The sequence below is a fragment of the Hyla sarda genome, chromosome 3 (genome assembly GCF_029499605.1).
Source record: "Hyla sarda isolate aHylSar1 chromosome 3, aHylSar1.hap1, whole genome shotgun sequence".
In the NCBI taxonomy this organism is placed as follows: domain Eukaryota; kingdom Metazoa; phylum Chordata; class Amphibia; order Anura; family Hylidae; genus Hyla; species Hyla sarda.
In genome coordinates this window covers 17,145,331-17,161,976 of record NC_079191.1, presented here as the reverse complement: position 1 = coordinate 17,161,976, position 16,646 = coordinate 17,145,331, and the positions used below count along the sequence as shown (strand labels likewise).

Genomic DNA, 16,646 nt, shown 5'->3' with positions numbered 1-16,646 from the left:
TCCCTTCATCTAGTAGTAGTAGTATTAGCCTCCCCTCATGTAGTAGTTGTATTAGCCTCCCCTCATGTAGTAGTAGCCTTCTCTCATTTAGTAGTAGTAGTCTCCCCTCATGTAGTAGTAATATTAGCCTCCCCTCATGTAGTAGTAGTAGTAGCCTCCCCTCATGTAGTAGTATTAGTATAAGCCTCCCCTCATGTAGTAGTATTAGTATTAGCCTCCCCTCATGTAGTACTAATATTAGTCTTCCCTCATGTAGTAGTTTTAGCCCCCCCTCATGTAGTAGTATTAGCCTCCTCTCATGTAGTAGTAGTAGTAGTAGTAGTATTAGCCTCCCCTCATGTAGTAGTAGTATTAGCCTCCTCTCATGTAGTAGTAGTAGTAGTATTAGCCTCCCCATATGTAGTAGTAGTATTAGCCTCCCCTCAGTGTAGTAGTAATAGTATTAGCCTCCCCTTATGTAGTAGTAGTATTAGCCTCCCCTCATGTAGTAGTAGTAGTAGTAGTAGTAGTATTAGCCTCCCCTCATGTAATAGTTGTATTAGCCTTCTCTCATGTAGTAGTAGTAGTAGTAGCCTTCCCTCATGTAGTATTAGCCTTCCCTCATGTAGTATTAGCCTCCCCTCATGTAGTAGTAGTAGTATTAGCCTCCCCTCATGTAGTAGTAGAAGTAGTAGTAGTATTAGCCTCCCCTCATGTAGTAGTAGTATTAGCCTCCCCTCATGTAGTAGTAGTAGTAGTAGTATTAGCCTCCCCTCATGTAGTAGTAGTAGTAGTAGTATTAGCCTCCCCTCATGTAGTAGTAGTATTAGCCTCCCCTCATGTAGTAGTAGTAGTGGTATCAGCCTCCCCTCATGTAGTAGTAGTAGTAGCCTCCCCTCATGTAGTAGTAGTAGTATTAGCCTCCCCTCATGTAGTAGTAGTAGTAGTAGTATTAGCCTCCCCTCATGTAGTAGTAGTAGTAGTATTAGCCTCCCCTCATGTAGTAGTAGTAGTAGTAGTAGTATTAGCCTCCCCTCATGTAGTAGTAGTAGTATCAGCCTCCCCTCATGTAGTAGTAGTAGTAGTAGTAGCCTCCCCTCATGTAGTAGTAGTAGTAGTAGTATTAGCCTCCCCTCATGTAATAGTATTAGTATTAGCCTCCCGTCATGTAGTAGTTTTAGCCCCCCTCATGTAGTAGTAATATTAACCACCCCTCATGTAGTAGTATTAGTCTCCCCTCGTGTAGTAGTATTAGCCTCCCCTCATGTTGTAGTAGTAGTATTAGCCTCCCCTCATGTTGTAGTAGTAGTATTAGCCTCCCCTCATGTTGTAGTAGTAGTATTAGCCTCCCCTCATGTTGTAGTAGTAGTAGTATTAGCCTCCCCTCATGTTGTAGTAGTAGTAGTATTAGCCTCCCCTCATGTTGTAGTAGTAGTATTAGCCTCCCCTCATGTTGTAGTAGTAGTATGAGCCTTCCCTCATGTAGTAGTAGTATTAGCCTCCCCTCATGTAGTACTAGTAGTATCAGCCTCTCCTCATGTAGTAGTAGTATTAGCCTCCCCTCATGTAGTAGTATAAGTACTAGTACCCCCCCTGTAGTAGAAGTATAATCAGCTATATATATATAATATAGAGCAGTCAATCATCTGACCTCCCCTGAGCCCCTTTATTCACTCTGTTTCCCTACCAGGGCGCCTTCGGCTGTCTGGGCATGCTGGGAGTTGTAGTTGTGCAATATCTGGAGGCACCCTGGTTGGGAAACACTGAGAGAGAAGGAATACAATAGTGCAGCTAGTTGTAGTATCTGGGCTCAGAGGGGGTTATAATATTGTTCTCTATTATATATAGCTGAAGTTATAATATATTTATATATAATTTATCAGTCCTCTGTTGTATATGGGAGGGGGTTATAATAATATTCTCTATTATATATAGCTGAAGTTATATTATATTTATATATCATTTATCAGTCCTCTGTTGTATATGGGAGGGGGTTATAATAATATTCTCTATTATATATAGCTGAAGTTATATTATATTTTATATATAATTTATCAGTCCTCTGTTGTATATGGGAGGGGGTTATAATATTGTTCTCTATTATATATAGCTGAAGTTATAATTATATATCATTTATCAGTCCTCTGTTGTGTATGGGAGGGGGTTATAATATTGTTCTCTATTATATGTAATTTATCAGTCCTCTGTTGTGTATTGGACGGGGTTATAATATTGTTCTCTATTATATATAGCTGAAGTTATAATATATTTATATATAATTTATCAGTCCTCTGTTGTGTATTGGACGGGGTTATAATATTGTTCTCTATTATATATAGCTGAAGTTATAATATATTTATATATAATTTATCAGTCCTCTGTTGTATATGGGAGGGGGTTATAATATTGTTCTCTATTATATATAGCTGAAGTTATAATATATTTATATATAATTTATCAGTCTTCTGTTGTATATGGGAGGGGGTTATAATAATATTCTCTATTATATATAGCTGAAGTTATAATATATTTATATATAATTTATCAGTCCTCTGTTGTATATGGGAGGGGGTTATAATAATATTCTCTATTATATATAGCTGAAGTTATAATATATTTATATATCATTTATCAGTCCTCTGTGTATGGGAGGGGGTTATAATATTGTTCTCTATTATATATAGCTGAAGTTATAATATATTTATATATAATTTATCAGTCCTCTGTTGTATATGGGAGGGGGTTATAATAATATTCTCTATTATATATAGCTGAAGTTATAATATATTTATATATCATTTATCAGTCCTCTGTGTATGGGAGGGGGTTATAATATTATTCTCTATTATATGTAGCTGAAGTTATATTATATTTTATATATAATTTATCAGTCCTCTGTTGTATATGGGAGGGGGTTATAATAATATTCTCTATTATATATAGCTGAAGTTATATTATATTTATATATCATTTATCAGTCCTCTGTTGTATATGGGAGGGGGTTATAATATTGTTCTCTATTATATATAATTTATCAGTCCTCTGTTGTATATGGGAGGGGGTTATAATATTGTTCTCTATTATATATAGCTGAAGTTATAATATATTTATATATAATTTATCAGTCTTCTGTTGTATATGGGAGGGGGTTATAATAATATTCTCTATTATATATAGCTGAAGTTATAATATATTTATATATCATTTATCAGTCCTCTGTTGTATATGGGAGGGGGTTATAATATTGTTCTCTATTATATATAGCTGAAGTTATATTATATTTATATATAATTTATCAGTCCTCTGTTGTATATGGGAGGGGGTTATAATATTGTTCTCTATTATATATAGCTGAAGTTATAATATATTTATATATCATTTATCAGTCCTCTGTTGTATATGGGAGGGGGTTATAATATATAATTTATCAGTCCTCTGTTGTATATGGGAGGGGGTTATAATATATAATTTATCAGTCCTCTGTTGTGTATTGGAGGGGGTTATAATATAACACTATATAAAATACTGTTTTAGTTGTAGTATCCCGGGGTGTATGTCCTATTACTATACTGCTGCAGTATGGCCTGGCTCGGTATGGGTGACCTTGTCCCCGGTTGTGTCTGTCCTTCCTTCGCCCGTCTGGGTGGGTACGGCAGGGAGCGGCTCTCGGCCCTGCAGACTTGTTTAATATTCTGCTCTTTGATTTCAGACGCAGCTCATAGATCTGTCTACTGTAGATGTGATCCTAATCTCTAACTATCACTGTATGATGGCGCTGCCGTACATCACCGAGCACACCGGCTTTACTGGCACCGTGTACGCCACCGAGCCCACCGTACAGATTGGCAGGTAATATACAGCTGTATCCTGATGCTGGATCTGTGGTAATATTGGTGGTGCCCGTCCCAGCACCTCACATATGTGGTCCTGGTAATGTACCCTGCAGCCTGATCGCTCTTGGAGGCTCCATTTCCTATACAGGTGGCATATGAGGGCACAACAACCACTACTTGTAATCACAGCAACAACTTGTATCCAGGACCGCGGTATACGAATAGGCACACAACAACCGCTATCCAGGACCGCGGTATACGAATAGGCACACAACAACCGCTATCCAGGACCGCGGTATACGAATAGGCACCCAACAACCGCTATCCAGGACTGCGGTATATGAATAGGCACCCAACAACCGCTATCCAGGACCGCGGTATACGAATAGGCACCCAACAACCGCTATCCAGAACTGGACCATATATATATATATATATATAGGCACCCAATAACCGCTATCCAGAACTGGACTATATATAAAAGCACCCAACAACCGCTATCCAGGACTGGACTATATATATAAGCACCCAACAACGCTATCCAATACTGGACTATATATATAGGCACCCAACAACCGCTATCCAGGACTGGACTATATATATAGGCACCCAACAACCGCTATCCAGGACTGTGGTATATGGATAGGCACCCAACAACCGCTATCCAGGACTGGACTATATACATAGGCAGCCAACAACCGCTATCCAGGACTGGACTATATACAGAGGCACCCAACAACCGCTATCCAGGACTGTGGTATACGAATAGGCACCCAACAACCTATATCCAGGACTGTGGTATATGTATAGGCACCCAACAGCCGATATCCAGGACCGCGGTATATGGATAGGCACCCAACAACCGCTATCAAGGACTGGACTATATATATAAGCACCCAACAACCGATATCCAGGACTGTACTATATATACAGGCACCCAACAACCGCTATCCAGGACTGTGGTATACGAATAGGCACCCAACAATCGCTATCCAGGACTGTGGTATATGGATAGGCACCCAACAACCGCTATCCAGGACTGGACTATATACATAGGCACCCAACAACCGCTATCCAGGACTGTGGTATACGAATAGGCACCCAACAACCGCTATCCAGGACTGGACTATATACATAGGCACCCAACAACCGCTATCCAGGACTGTGGTATACGAATAGGCACCCAACAACCGCTATCCAGGACTGGATTATATACATAGGCACCCAACAACCGCTATCCAGGACTGTGGTATATGGATAGGCACCCAACAATTGCTATCCAGGACCATTTTATACGCATAGGCACCCAACAACCGCTATCCAATACTGGATTATATACATAGGCACCCAACAACCGCTATCCAGGACTGTGGTATATGGATAGGCACCCAACAATTGCTATCCAGGACCATTTTATACGCATAGGCACCCAACAACCGCTATCCAGGACCGCGGTATATGGATAGGCACCCAAAAAACGCTATCCAGGACTGGACTATATACATAGGCACCTCTGCTGATGTTTAGGTCTCCTTTATTAGAGATTATCCAGGATCCGGAAAACGCAACTCCAGACTTCAGGTTGTTCGTGGTATTAACTCTTCCTTATTCACATCAATGAAACTGAGCTACAATACCACACACAACCTGAGGACAGGGGTGGTGCTGTACATTTTTAAGTATGGCCCTAATTAATTTTAATTTTTTTTCTTATTTCAATACAATGTCGCAACGTTTTATGTTGTAAAGTTTTACAGAGCATCTATATCGTAACTACTAGCGTTTCCCCTAGCTGTGGCAAAACTACAACTACCAGCATGCCCGGACAGCCGAAGGCTGTCCGGGCATGCTGGGAGTTGTAGTTTTGCAACAGCTGGAGGCACCCTGTTTGGGAAACAGTGGTCTGTACTATTGTCGACAATATTGGGCTACAGAGCTGCATTCGAAATTCTGCTGGTCACATGACCTGACAGTGTGAGGCTCCAATTATTATAAGCGCCCCCCCCCCCACAATGTATAATACCCTGCAGGTTGTGTGTCTGCAACGATCTTATAACACGACTTCGTTCCGTCTCAGGTTACTCATGGAAGAACTGGTTAATTTTATAGAGCGGGTTCCGAAGGCGCAGTCTGCCACCTTGTGGAAGCAGAAGGAAAATCAGAGGTACGGGTGACGGGGGCAGAGATGTGCGGATTCATTGTACACGTTCTACAACCATATTTACATTTTATACCATTATCAAGATCTCTGCTTGCTGTCAGCGGATGGAAAATTCCCGTTGAAAACCAGAGGCTGACAAGTTTTGGTTGTGACGGTGATCAGTATAGGCAATTGTTGTTGTCCTCTTATAGTGGGGGCGTTACCCAGGGGTGCAGGTTTGTAGGTGTAGGCTGGTTGTCCCCCCATATACACAGTAGCATTAGCTGACATTGATCATCAGCCATGTTAAAGGGGGTATCCAGGATTTGAAAAACAGTTATTTTTCTTCCAGAAACAGCGCCACTCTTATCCTCTGGTTGTGTGTGGTATTGCAGTTCAGTTTCATTGAAGTGAGTGGAGGCAACATGTAATACCACACACAAGCTGAGGAAAGCTCATTTTCTGCTCTTATCCTGGATAACACCTTCAAGTAAGGACGGGATTTTAGTTTAGGGTTGTGATCAAACATTTGTTAATAATAATGATGATGATGATGATGATGATGATGATGATGATGATGATGATGATGATGATGATGATGATGATAAAAATAATAATAAAAAAACAAAAATAATGATAAAAAATTACAATAATAATGATAAAAAATTATAATAATAATATAATGGTAAAAAAATTATAATAATGATTAAAAAAATTATTATAATAAAAACAAAAAAGAAATAATAATGATAAAAAATTATAATAATAATATAATGGTAAAAAATTATAATAATAATTTAAAAAATTATAATAATAAGAAAAAATAAATAATAATGATAAAAAAAAAATAATAATGATGATAAAAAATAATAATGATAAAAAATGAGTGATGTTGTTCTATGTTTTTGTATATTGAATATGGCTATACTGCCTCAATGTGCAGTGATCGTCTTATAGGCTTATTTTCATTTGTGGGATTGCTATCCCTAAAAGATTGTCTGTCTGGTTTGTTCCTTGCATTACTGTAACAAAAATTCTTCAATAAAAATTTACAGTTGAAAAAAAAAAAAAAAAAAAAATTTGTGATGATGATGATCTTGGTACGCCCTTACATCCTGGTAATTAAGGACTGAGGGCGTACCTGTATGCCCTGGTCCCGTTAAATTGTACCTGTTGTCAACAAATTTTTTTTATATAATGTAGATAATAACATATGTATATTTGTAATATAAATTGGTTTAAAAAAAACAATTTGGGTGCAAAAATGCCATATTTATAGCTATTGTATGTGTGTCTCTATGAGGGGTCCAAATACAGGTAGTGAGGGCAGGACAAGCAGGGATCTGTACAGGCTCCTGGCTTGTCAACATGTTATAGAGCCTCACTCCACAGAGGCCTGCTTGTCGTCGGTGCACAGAGCCCCGCTTGTCGTCGGTGCACAGAGCCAATGTATATTACAAATGTATATAGTGGTATTATCTAAATTATATAAAATGTTTTTGAGGACAGGTACACTTTAACATGGTTTAAACCGTTCTCATAAGCGGAGAGCACTTTAAACCGATGGGTCCCGGTTGCTACGGGCAGCCAGGACCCACGGCTAACGCCGGGCACCACTGATCAGGCCGATGCCCGACATTAACTTTTTAGACGTGCGATCAAAGTTGGACATCCGAGGCAACATTGTGGGTCTCGATCAGCTGAGTGAACGGTGGGAGGCCCCTCGCCTGCCTCCTCGCCGTCCGCTCAGTCTTCTGCTGCTTGTAGCCTAAAAAGTGTAAAAAAAAATAAAATAAAAGGGAATTAACCCCTTCCCTAATAGGTTTAAATCATTCCCCATTATCCATAAAAAAATAAAATAAAATAATATATACTGTATTTGTATGTTGACAAGGTACAGATCCTACAAGGAGATCCAAATATTCCCAGCATCAAATATAACAAAACATATTAACATAACCAATATGGTGGGGAACTGCGTGTATAAAATATAACCTTTTAATGATATCAAATAAAAATCACCAAAGGTATTTGTGCTAGTGAAGATAAAAGCGAATTAAATTGATATAGCCCTGCTATGCTCAACGTATAGATTACGCAGCATAGGATATGGATTGCTCCCAACGCGTTTCAACCTAAGTTAAAGGCATCATCAGGGGAGGCTTACGCAATCTTGGCTCCAAATGTTTAAGTTTAAATCAATAAGCACTTTATTGGTGCTAGTTAGCACCACAGGGTAACACTGTATGTCCGGTTTCCTGTAAAAAAAGGGAAAAAAGGAGAATACAGTCTCAGACATATATCCATATTGCATGATTAATGTGTGCACATGCAATGCATGATAGCTACTCACGGCCTAGAACCAGATCCCGGCACCTAGAGAGAACAGTATACAGTATAAATGTCACTCTATTGCCCTTTGGCATATCAGACCTGAAAAGCAAACATGGGGCCGCAAGCGGCTACTTACGATTATCCCTGTAGTTCGCGGCTTATCCGGTGCAGCGCGACACCCGCAGTGGCGGGGAGCTGTTAATACAAAGTCCAGCTACCGCGCGCTGACACCGGCAAAGCCGGCGTCTGACGTCATATCCTATCGGCTGGTGCATACGTCAGCCGACCGCACCCCCTGTGACGTAGCAGGGGGAGTGGTACTGGTACGCTGACAGCACTGAATGCCGAGCGGATAACTTAACTATTTCGTGACTTGTGCTGAATAACTTCACTGGGTAACAACTTTGTGAAGCTTAGGAAGCATCATCCAGAGATCTTAAAGTGACCGCTCAGGGCCGTGCTAGGTCTGCCTTCACATCAGGACACGATCATCTGCAGGTAGGGCACCAGATTTAACTTAAGTAGGCACAGGGTCCCTGGATGGATAATACCCACAGATGACCGGACACTGACTAAAAGGACAGACCCATATTCGTTGTCAGCCCTCAAGAAATCTTGCAACCAGTATTGAGTACTCAATACTGGTTGCAAGATTTCTTGAGGGCTGACAACGAATATGGGTCTGTCCTTTTAGTCAGTGTCCGGTCATCTGTGGGTATTATCCATCCAGGGACCCTGTGCCTACTTAAGTTAAATCTGGTGCCCTACCTGCAGATGATCGTGTCCTGATGTGAAGGCAGACCTAGCACGGCCCTGAGCGGTCACTTTAAGATCTCTGGATGATGCTTCCTAAGCTTCACAAAGTTGTTACCCAGTGAAGTTATTCAGCACAAGTCACGAAATAGTTAAGTTATCCGCTCGGCATTCAGTGCTGTCAGCGTACCAGTACCACTCCCCCTGCTACGTCACAGGGGGTGCGGTCGGCTGACGTATGCACCAGCCGATAGGATATGACGTCAGACGCCGGCTTTGCCGGTGTCAGCGCGCGGTAGCTGGACTTTGTATTAACAGCTCCCCGCCACTGCGGGTGTCGCGCTGCACCGGATAAGCCGCGAACTACAGGGATAATCGTAAGTAGCCGCTTGCGGCCCCATGTTTGCTTTTCAGGTCTGATATGCCAAAGGGCAATAGAGTGACATTTATACTGTATACTGTTCTCTCTAGGTGCCGGGATCTGGTTCTAGGCCGTGAGTAGCTATCATGCATTGCATGTGCACACATTAATCATGCAATATGGATATATGTCTGAGACTGTATTCTCCTTTTTTCCCTTTTTTTACAGGAAACCGGACATACAATGTTACCCTGTGGTGCTAACTAGCACCAATAAAGTGCTTATTGATTTAAACTTAAACATTTGGAGCCAAGATTGCGTAAGCCTCCCCTGATGATGCCTTTAACTTAGGTTGAAACGCGTTGGGAGCAATCCATATCCTATGCTGCGTAATCTATACGTTGAGCATAGGAGGGCTATATCAATTTAATTCGCTTTTATCTTCACTAGCACAAATACCTTTGGTGATTTTTATTTGATATCATTAAAGGTTATATTTTATACACGCAGTTCCCCACCATATTGGTTATGTTAATGTTTTGTTATAAAATAAAATAATGTAATAAAAAATATAAATAAATCATATGTGGTATCGCCACGTGCGTAAATGTCCGAACTATAAAAATATAAGGTTAGCTTCACCGCATGTCGATGGCGTACACCATACCAAAGTCCAAAATACCAAAGTCCATAAAAAGTGCTCAAAAAGTCCCATCAAAAGAAAAATGGTACCGATAAAAACTACAGACCACGGCGCAAAAAAAAAGAAAGAGCCCTCATAAAATAAAAAAGTTATATGGGTCAGAAGAGGACAAATTTAAACATACTAATTTTGGTACATGTAGTTATCATTGTTTTTTTTTTAAGTTGTAAAATAAAATAAAACCTATATAAATGGGGTATCCTTGTAACCGTATGGATCTACAGAATAAAGATCAGGCGTCATTTTTACCTTAAAAAAAATGTTTTTTTTTTTTTTTTTTTCAAATTCACCCCACAAATATATATATTTGGGTTTTTGCGCTAGATTTTATTAAATTATTGAGGTCAGTACAAAGTACAATTGGTGACGCAAAAAACAAGTCCTTTAATGGATCTGTAGGTGGAAAATTTAAAGCGTTATTATTTTTGGAAGGGAAGGAGGAAAAACTAAAGTGCACAAACGAAAATTGGCCTCGTCCTTAAAGGGGTACTCCACTGAAAAACTTTTTTTTATTTTTAAATCAACTGGTGCCAGAAAGTTAAACAGACTTGTAAATTACTTCTATTAAAAAATATTAATCCTTTCAGTACTTATGAGCTTCTGGAGTTAAGGTTGTTCTTTTCTGTCTAAGTGCTCTCTGATGACACGTGTCTCGGGAACCGCCCAGTTTAGAAGAGGTTTGCTATGGGGATTTGCTTCTAAACTGGGCGTTTCCCGAGACACATGTAATCAGAGAGGATTTACACAGAAAAGAACAACCTTAACTTCAGAAGCTCATAAGTACTGAAAGGATTAAGATTTTTTAGTAATTAGAAGTAATTTACAAATCTGTTTAACTTTCTGGAGCCAGTTGATATATATAAAAAAGTTTTTTCCTGGATAACCCCTTTTAACCTTTCCAGTACTTATCAGCTGCTGTATGCTCCACAGGAAGTTCTTTTCTTTTTTGAATTTCCTTTCTGTCTGACCACAGTGCTCTCTGCTGACACCTCTGTCCATGTCAGGAACTGTCCAGCGCAGGAGAGGTTTGCTATGGGGATTTGCTTCTACTCTGGACCGTTCCTGACATGGACAGAGGTGTCAGCAAAGAGCACTGTGGTCAGACTGAAAGGAAATACAAAAAGAAAAGAACTTCCTGTGGATCATAATAGCAGCTGATAAGTACTGGAATAGAAGTAATTTACAAATCTGTTTTAACTTTCTGGCACCAGTGGATTTAAAAAAAAAAATAAAAAAAATTCCATTGGAGTACCCCTTTCAAGGTCAAAATGGGCTACGTCCTAAAGGGGTTCATAATGATAAATATTTTTTTGTATAACTTTTTTAGTTATTACCTTTTATCTTTTCACAATTATAATAGTACTAAAAACAATAATAATAAATTACATTTCTATTTAATTATAATTACTATTAATATTAGTAATGTTGTTAAATTGAAGGAGATATCCAGTCCTGAAAAACTTATCCCCTATCCTAAGAATAGGTGATAAGTAGAGATGGGCGAACTTACAGTAAATTCGATTCGTCGCGAACTTCTCGGCTCGGCAGTTGATGACTTATCCTGCATAAATTAGGTCAGCTTTCAGGTGCTCCCGTGGGCTGGAAAAGGTGGATACAGTCCTAGGAGACTCTTTCCTAGTAATGTATCCACCTTTTCCAGCCCACCGGAAAGCTGAACTAATTTATGCAGGATAAGTCATCAACTGCCGAGCCGAGAAGTTCGTGACGAATCGAATTTACTGTAAGTTCGCTCATCTCTAGTGATAAGTTTCAGATTGTGGGGCCTCCGACCACTGGGGCCCCCCGCGATCTCCTGTATAGGCCTCAGCAGCCCGCGGGAAGGGGGCGTGCTGACCACCGCACGAAGCGGCGTCTGACACGCCCACTCAATACAACTCTATGGAAGAGCCGAAGATTGCCGAAGGCAGCGCCCCCTTCCCGCGGGCTGCCGGGGCCCCGTACAGGAGATCACAGGGGGGGCCCCAGCGATTGGACGTCCATGACCTGAAACTTATCCCCATCCTTAGCATAGAGGATAAGCTTTTCAGGAATGGACTACTCCTTTAATTATTAAAAAAACAAATATTTTAACACTTATAAAAAAAATTATTTAAAAAAAAATTGTGTGTGGTAAAATTTAAAAAAAGAAAACCGCAATATTGCAAATTTTGGTTAAATTTAACCTGTAAAACTGACCTATTCTATTTTTCCGTACCGGGGGTGTATTAGGGTGGTTGTTGTTGTTGCTGCTGCTGCTGTTGTTGTTGTTGTTGTGTTTTTTATTTTTTGTGCCGCAATCTGTAGTTTTTATTGATATCGTGTTTGTGTATTTGGGGCTTTGTGGTCACTTTTAAATTTTATAGATTCAATATTTTTTCCCTTATCCTTTGGATAGGAGATAAGATGTTTTCCGGTGGAGTACCCCTTTATGGATGTTTCCATTCAATGCAGGCAAGCAGAGATCTAGCACCCTAGATAAGGAATTCAAATACAAAGTATATTAGAAAGTTGCAGTACAATTTGTGTGTGTTTTGTACTTTTGTCGCTCGCCCCCCATTGAAGCGCGCTTTAACCACTGCGGACTCTCCACAGAACAAATGGCTGATAACTGCGAATAATAGATTGTATTGAATCACTGCACAGGAAATTGAGACAAAGCTTTGACCCGCAGTTTTTGGCAAAACTCTCTCTATTGCCCCTTGCTTTGTGCAGGCAGCTCCCGGCCCCCCTGAAGGACGCGGTGGAGGTTTTCACGTGGCGCAAATGTTACACGATGCAGGAGGTGAACGCTGCGCTCAGCAAGATCCAGCTGGTTGGGTATTCCCAAAAAATAGTGAGTGTCTATAGCCTAACCACTAACTTATCTCAGTTTCCCAACCAGGGCGCCTCCAGCTGTTGCAAAACTACAACTCCCAGCATGTCTGTTGTAGTTTTGCATCAGATAGAGAGCTGCATATGGGAAACACTGCCATAATCTGTAGTGTTGCTGCTCCCTCTAGTGGCGATATTGTGTAATACACTCTGATTTTGTTTTTGTTTTTTTCACAGGAACTGTTTGGCGCCGTCCAGGTGACGCCGCTCAGTTCCGGTTACGCTCTCGGCAGTTCCAACTGGATCATTCAATCCCATCATGAAAAATTTTCCTACGTATCCGGATCTTCGCTACTAACTACCCACCCACAGGTAAGTCCTAATAGATGACACGAGTTATTGTAAATTGTAATAATTATATCGTGATATGTCACAATATTTCTCCTATACTAAGGCATTACATAAAGCAGTGTTTAACAACCAGGAAGCCTCTATCTATTGCAAAACTACAACTCCCAGCATGCCAGGACAGCCGAAGGCTGTCCTGGCATGCTGGGAATTGTAGTTTTGCCTCAGATAGGTATAATGGATTTTGACTTATATATTGCACTTTGAACCAGCGTTGCTCTATATGTAAATGCAGTTTATCACAAATTTTATTTTAATCCTTGTTTTACCTAATTTTAGCCAATGGATCAAACCTCTCTTAAAAACAGCGACGTCCTCATCCTCACCGGTCTCACCCAGATCCCCACCGCCAATCCCGACGGAATGGTGGGCGAGTTCTGCAGTAATCTGGGTAAGTCACTATGTCTGATCCATCATAAGAATTGGAGTTTCATCTCTGGCCTTTATTATAAGATTCATTGCCCCCCCCCCCCCCCCCCCTGAGGACGCCACCTTGTGTTGTGAAACACGTCGGGAGGGCACTATATTATGTTTTCAGCTCTCGTAATGTAGTACTCTGGGTGCATACCGCAGGTGCACTGAGCGAGAGGGTGGACAAGAGGTAGCATGGGCAATGAAGATATAGTTAGGCATATATCTTATATATATATACACACAGGATCTTGACTGGTTTTTATAATTATGCTTAAAAGTTAAGTCTTCATAAAAGTTACTGCTTTTTCCCTCCTCCAGGATTGACTATACCGCCCCCATCTATTAGGGCACAGCTATAATCCGCAATTGAATTGCCCGTTTGTTCCATCCACAGGGTTACCAATACATTGTAGCAAAAACAGCACCACATCTGTCCTCAGGTTTGGTGTGGTATTGCAGCTTTGTTCCACTGAAGTGAATGGAGCCAAAAGTTTTAATACCACACACAACCTGACAACAGGGGTGGTGCTGTTTTTATTTTATTTTTTATTTTATTTTATTTTTTTGGAAGAAATTAGCTCTGTTTTTTGATACTTGGATAACCCATGCTCGGTCCGAATTTTCTGCTCGAAATTATTAAGAGCTGAATCCACTTGCTGCGGAATCCGAGCACACTTGGGAAGTTCCAACACAGAATTTTAAAGGGGTTCTCCGCCATAAGGTGATTTTAGGACGTACCTGGCAGACAGTAATGGACATGCTTAGGAAGAATCTGCACTTGTCTTGGGGCTAAATGGCTATGTTGTCAGATTACTATAATACTTTGGCTAGCTTTTTGTGAACTGGCATTTCCTGTTGGATTTTGTTCTCAAACTACACATCCCATAGTTCCTTGTTTGTAAGTGTGAGGTCACTTTCCTCCTTCCCACACATCCATTCCATTCAAAAGACCAGTGTTTTCTAACCAGTGTGCCTCCAGCAGTTGCAAACTGATCTCACTTCCACTCAGCGGTTGCTCCACCCATTGAAGCAGGACAGGCTCCCTCTGATCACCTGACTAGTGATGTCATGTCTCGATGCACTTCAACCTGGGAAAACCAGAGACCTGAGTAATTTTGTATACTGTTAAAAATAAACATTGGGGCAATAATCACAGAAGAATTGTGAGAAAACCGTCACACACAGGTACAGACACTATATTATGGACTACACTAACTTTACAGCCGCTGTAGTCAAATAAAATAAAAATTCTGGAATACCCCTTTTAATTCTGGTGAAAGAACAAACAGAGTAACCTCTTTTGTCAATGAGACTTAGAATTTTTGCGCTTGTTTCCACAGCAAATCCTACAAATTTTTCTAATTATAGAAATACATATAATACATTTTTTTTAACATTTTTTTTTCTTATTAGCGCCAAAAAATTTTTTGCACATATGCCACACCCTCTCCAGGTGCAAAAAAATAAATAAATTATGAAGTGATGGCGAAAACTGCAAGAAAAAAACAAACAAAAAAAAAAAGCCCCTAAAACAATCAAAAATCAGACCAGAGAACCACTCAAAACCAGTGTGTGCTGTATGCAGGGAGCTCCCCCTAGTGGTGGCAGATGGCAGCTAGGTGGTCAGCAGTCAGCATTGTCTATGCCAGATTTTCCCAACCAGTGTGCCTCCAGCTGTTGCAAAACTACAACTTCTAGCATGCCCGGACAGCCATAGGCTGGACTATTATTTGATGGTTCCGTGTTATATTGTGATTTCCCTGCATTACCAGCTGTTCTGTTTCTCCGCAGCGATGACGATACGTAACGGCGGTAACGTCCTGGTGCCCTGTTATCCATCTGGCGTCATCTACGACCTCCTGGAGTGTCTGTACCAGTACATCGACTCTGCCGGACTCTCCAATGTCCCCTTCTACTTCATCTCTCCTGTGGCCAACAGCTCCCTGGAGTTCTCTCAGATCTTTGCCGAGTGGTAAGTTGCGATCGGTGGCATCGGATCTGGGGGTGGGGGGGGGACTCTGTGATTGACAGCTGGACTAACGTCCTTTCTTCCACAAAAGGCGCCACCATTGCCTTTAGGTTGTATGTGGTTTTACAACTCTGCTCCATTCCCTTCAATGGAAGTGAGCTGCAATACCACACACAATCTGAGGACAAGAGTGGTGTGATGTCACGAGGGGGGGGCGTGGTGTGATGTCACGAGGGGGGGGGGCGTGGTGTGATGTCACGAGGGGGGGGGCGTGGTGTGATGTCACGAGGGGGGGCGTGGTGTGATGTCACGAGGGGGGGGCGTGGTGTGATGTCATGAGGGGGCGTGGTGTGATGTCACGAGGGGGGGGCGTGGTGTGATGTCACGAGGGGGGGCGTGGTGTGATGTCACGAGGGGGGGGCGTGGTGTGATGTCACGAGGGGGGGGGCGTGGTGTGATGTCACGAGGGGGGGGGGGCGTGGTGTGAGGTCACGAGGGGGGGGGGGCGTGGTGTGATGTCACGAGGGGGGGGGGGCGTGGTGTGATGTCACGTATCCAGTCCCGGAAACACAGAGGTTTACGAGACTGGAGCAGGAGCCCAGAATAGAATGCGGATTCTGCACAGGGATTGCGGGGGGTCCCAGTGGCGGGCCCCTCACGATCAGACATCTTATCCCCTATCCCAGATGTCTTTGGCCAAAATACCTCTTTAACCCCTTAACGACGCAGGACGTATATTTACGTCCTGCGCCGGCTCCCGCGATATGAAGCGGGATCGCGCCGCGATCCCGCATCTTATCGCGTGGGTCCCGGCGCTAATCAATGGCCGGGACCCGCGGCTAATACCACACATCGCCGATCGCGGCGATGTGCGGTATTAACCCTTTAGAAGTGGCGGTCAAAGCTGACCGCCGCTTCTAAAGTGAAACTGAAAGTATCCC

At 41.6% G+C, this 16,646-nt stretch overlaps 1 protein-coding gene across 1 annotated transcript in view; it reads left to right on the top strand.

Annotated features, from left to right (window-relative positions):
- INTS9 (integrator complex subunit 9) overlaps positions 1 to 16,646 on the top strand; it is a 46,431-nt gene that overhangs the window by 15,722 nt on the left and 14,063 nt on the right. The window contains exons 5-10 of the mRNA XM_056563821.1: positions 3,689 to 3,828; positions 5,890 to 5,976; positions 12,816 to 12,936; positions 13,152 to 13,286; positions 13,602 to 13,713; positions 15,528 to 15,708. Of these exons, the coding sequence (XP_056419796.1) occupies positions 3,689 to 3,828; positions 5,890 to 5,976; positions 12,816 to 12,936; positions 13,152 to 13,286; positions 13,602 to 13,713; positions 15,528 to 15,708 (776 nt within the window). The remainder of the gene's footprint in view (positions 1 to 3,688; positions 3,829 to 5,889; positions 5,977 to 12,815; positions 12,937 to 13,151; positions 13,287 to 13,601; positions 13,714 to 15,527; positions 15,709 to 16,646) is intronic.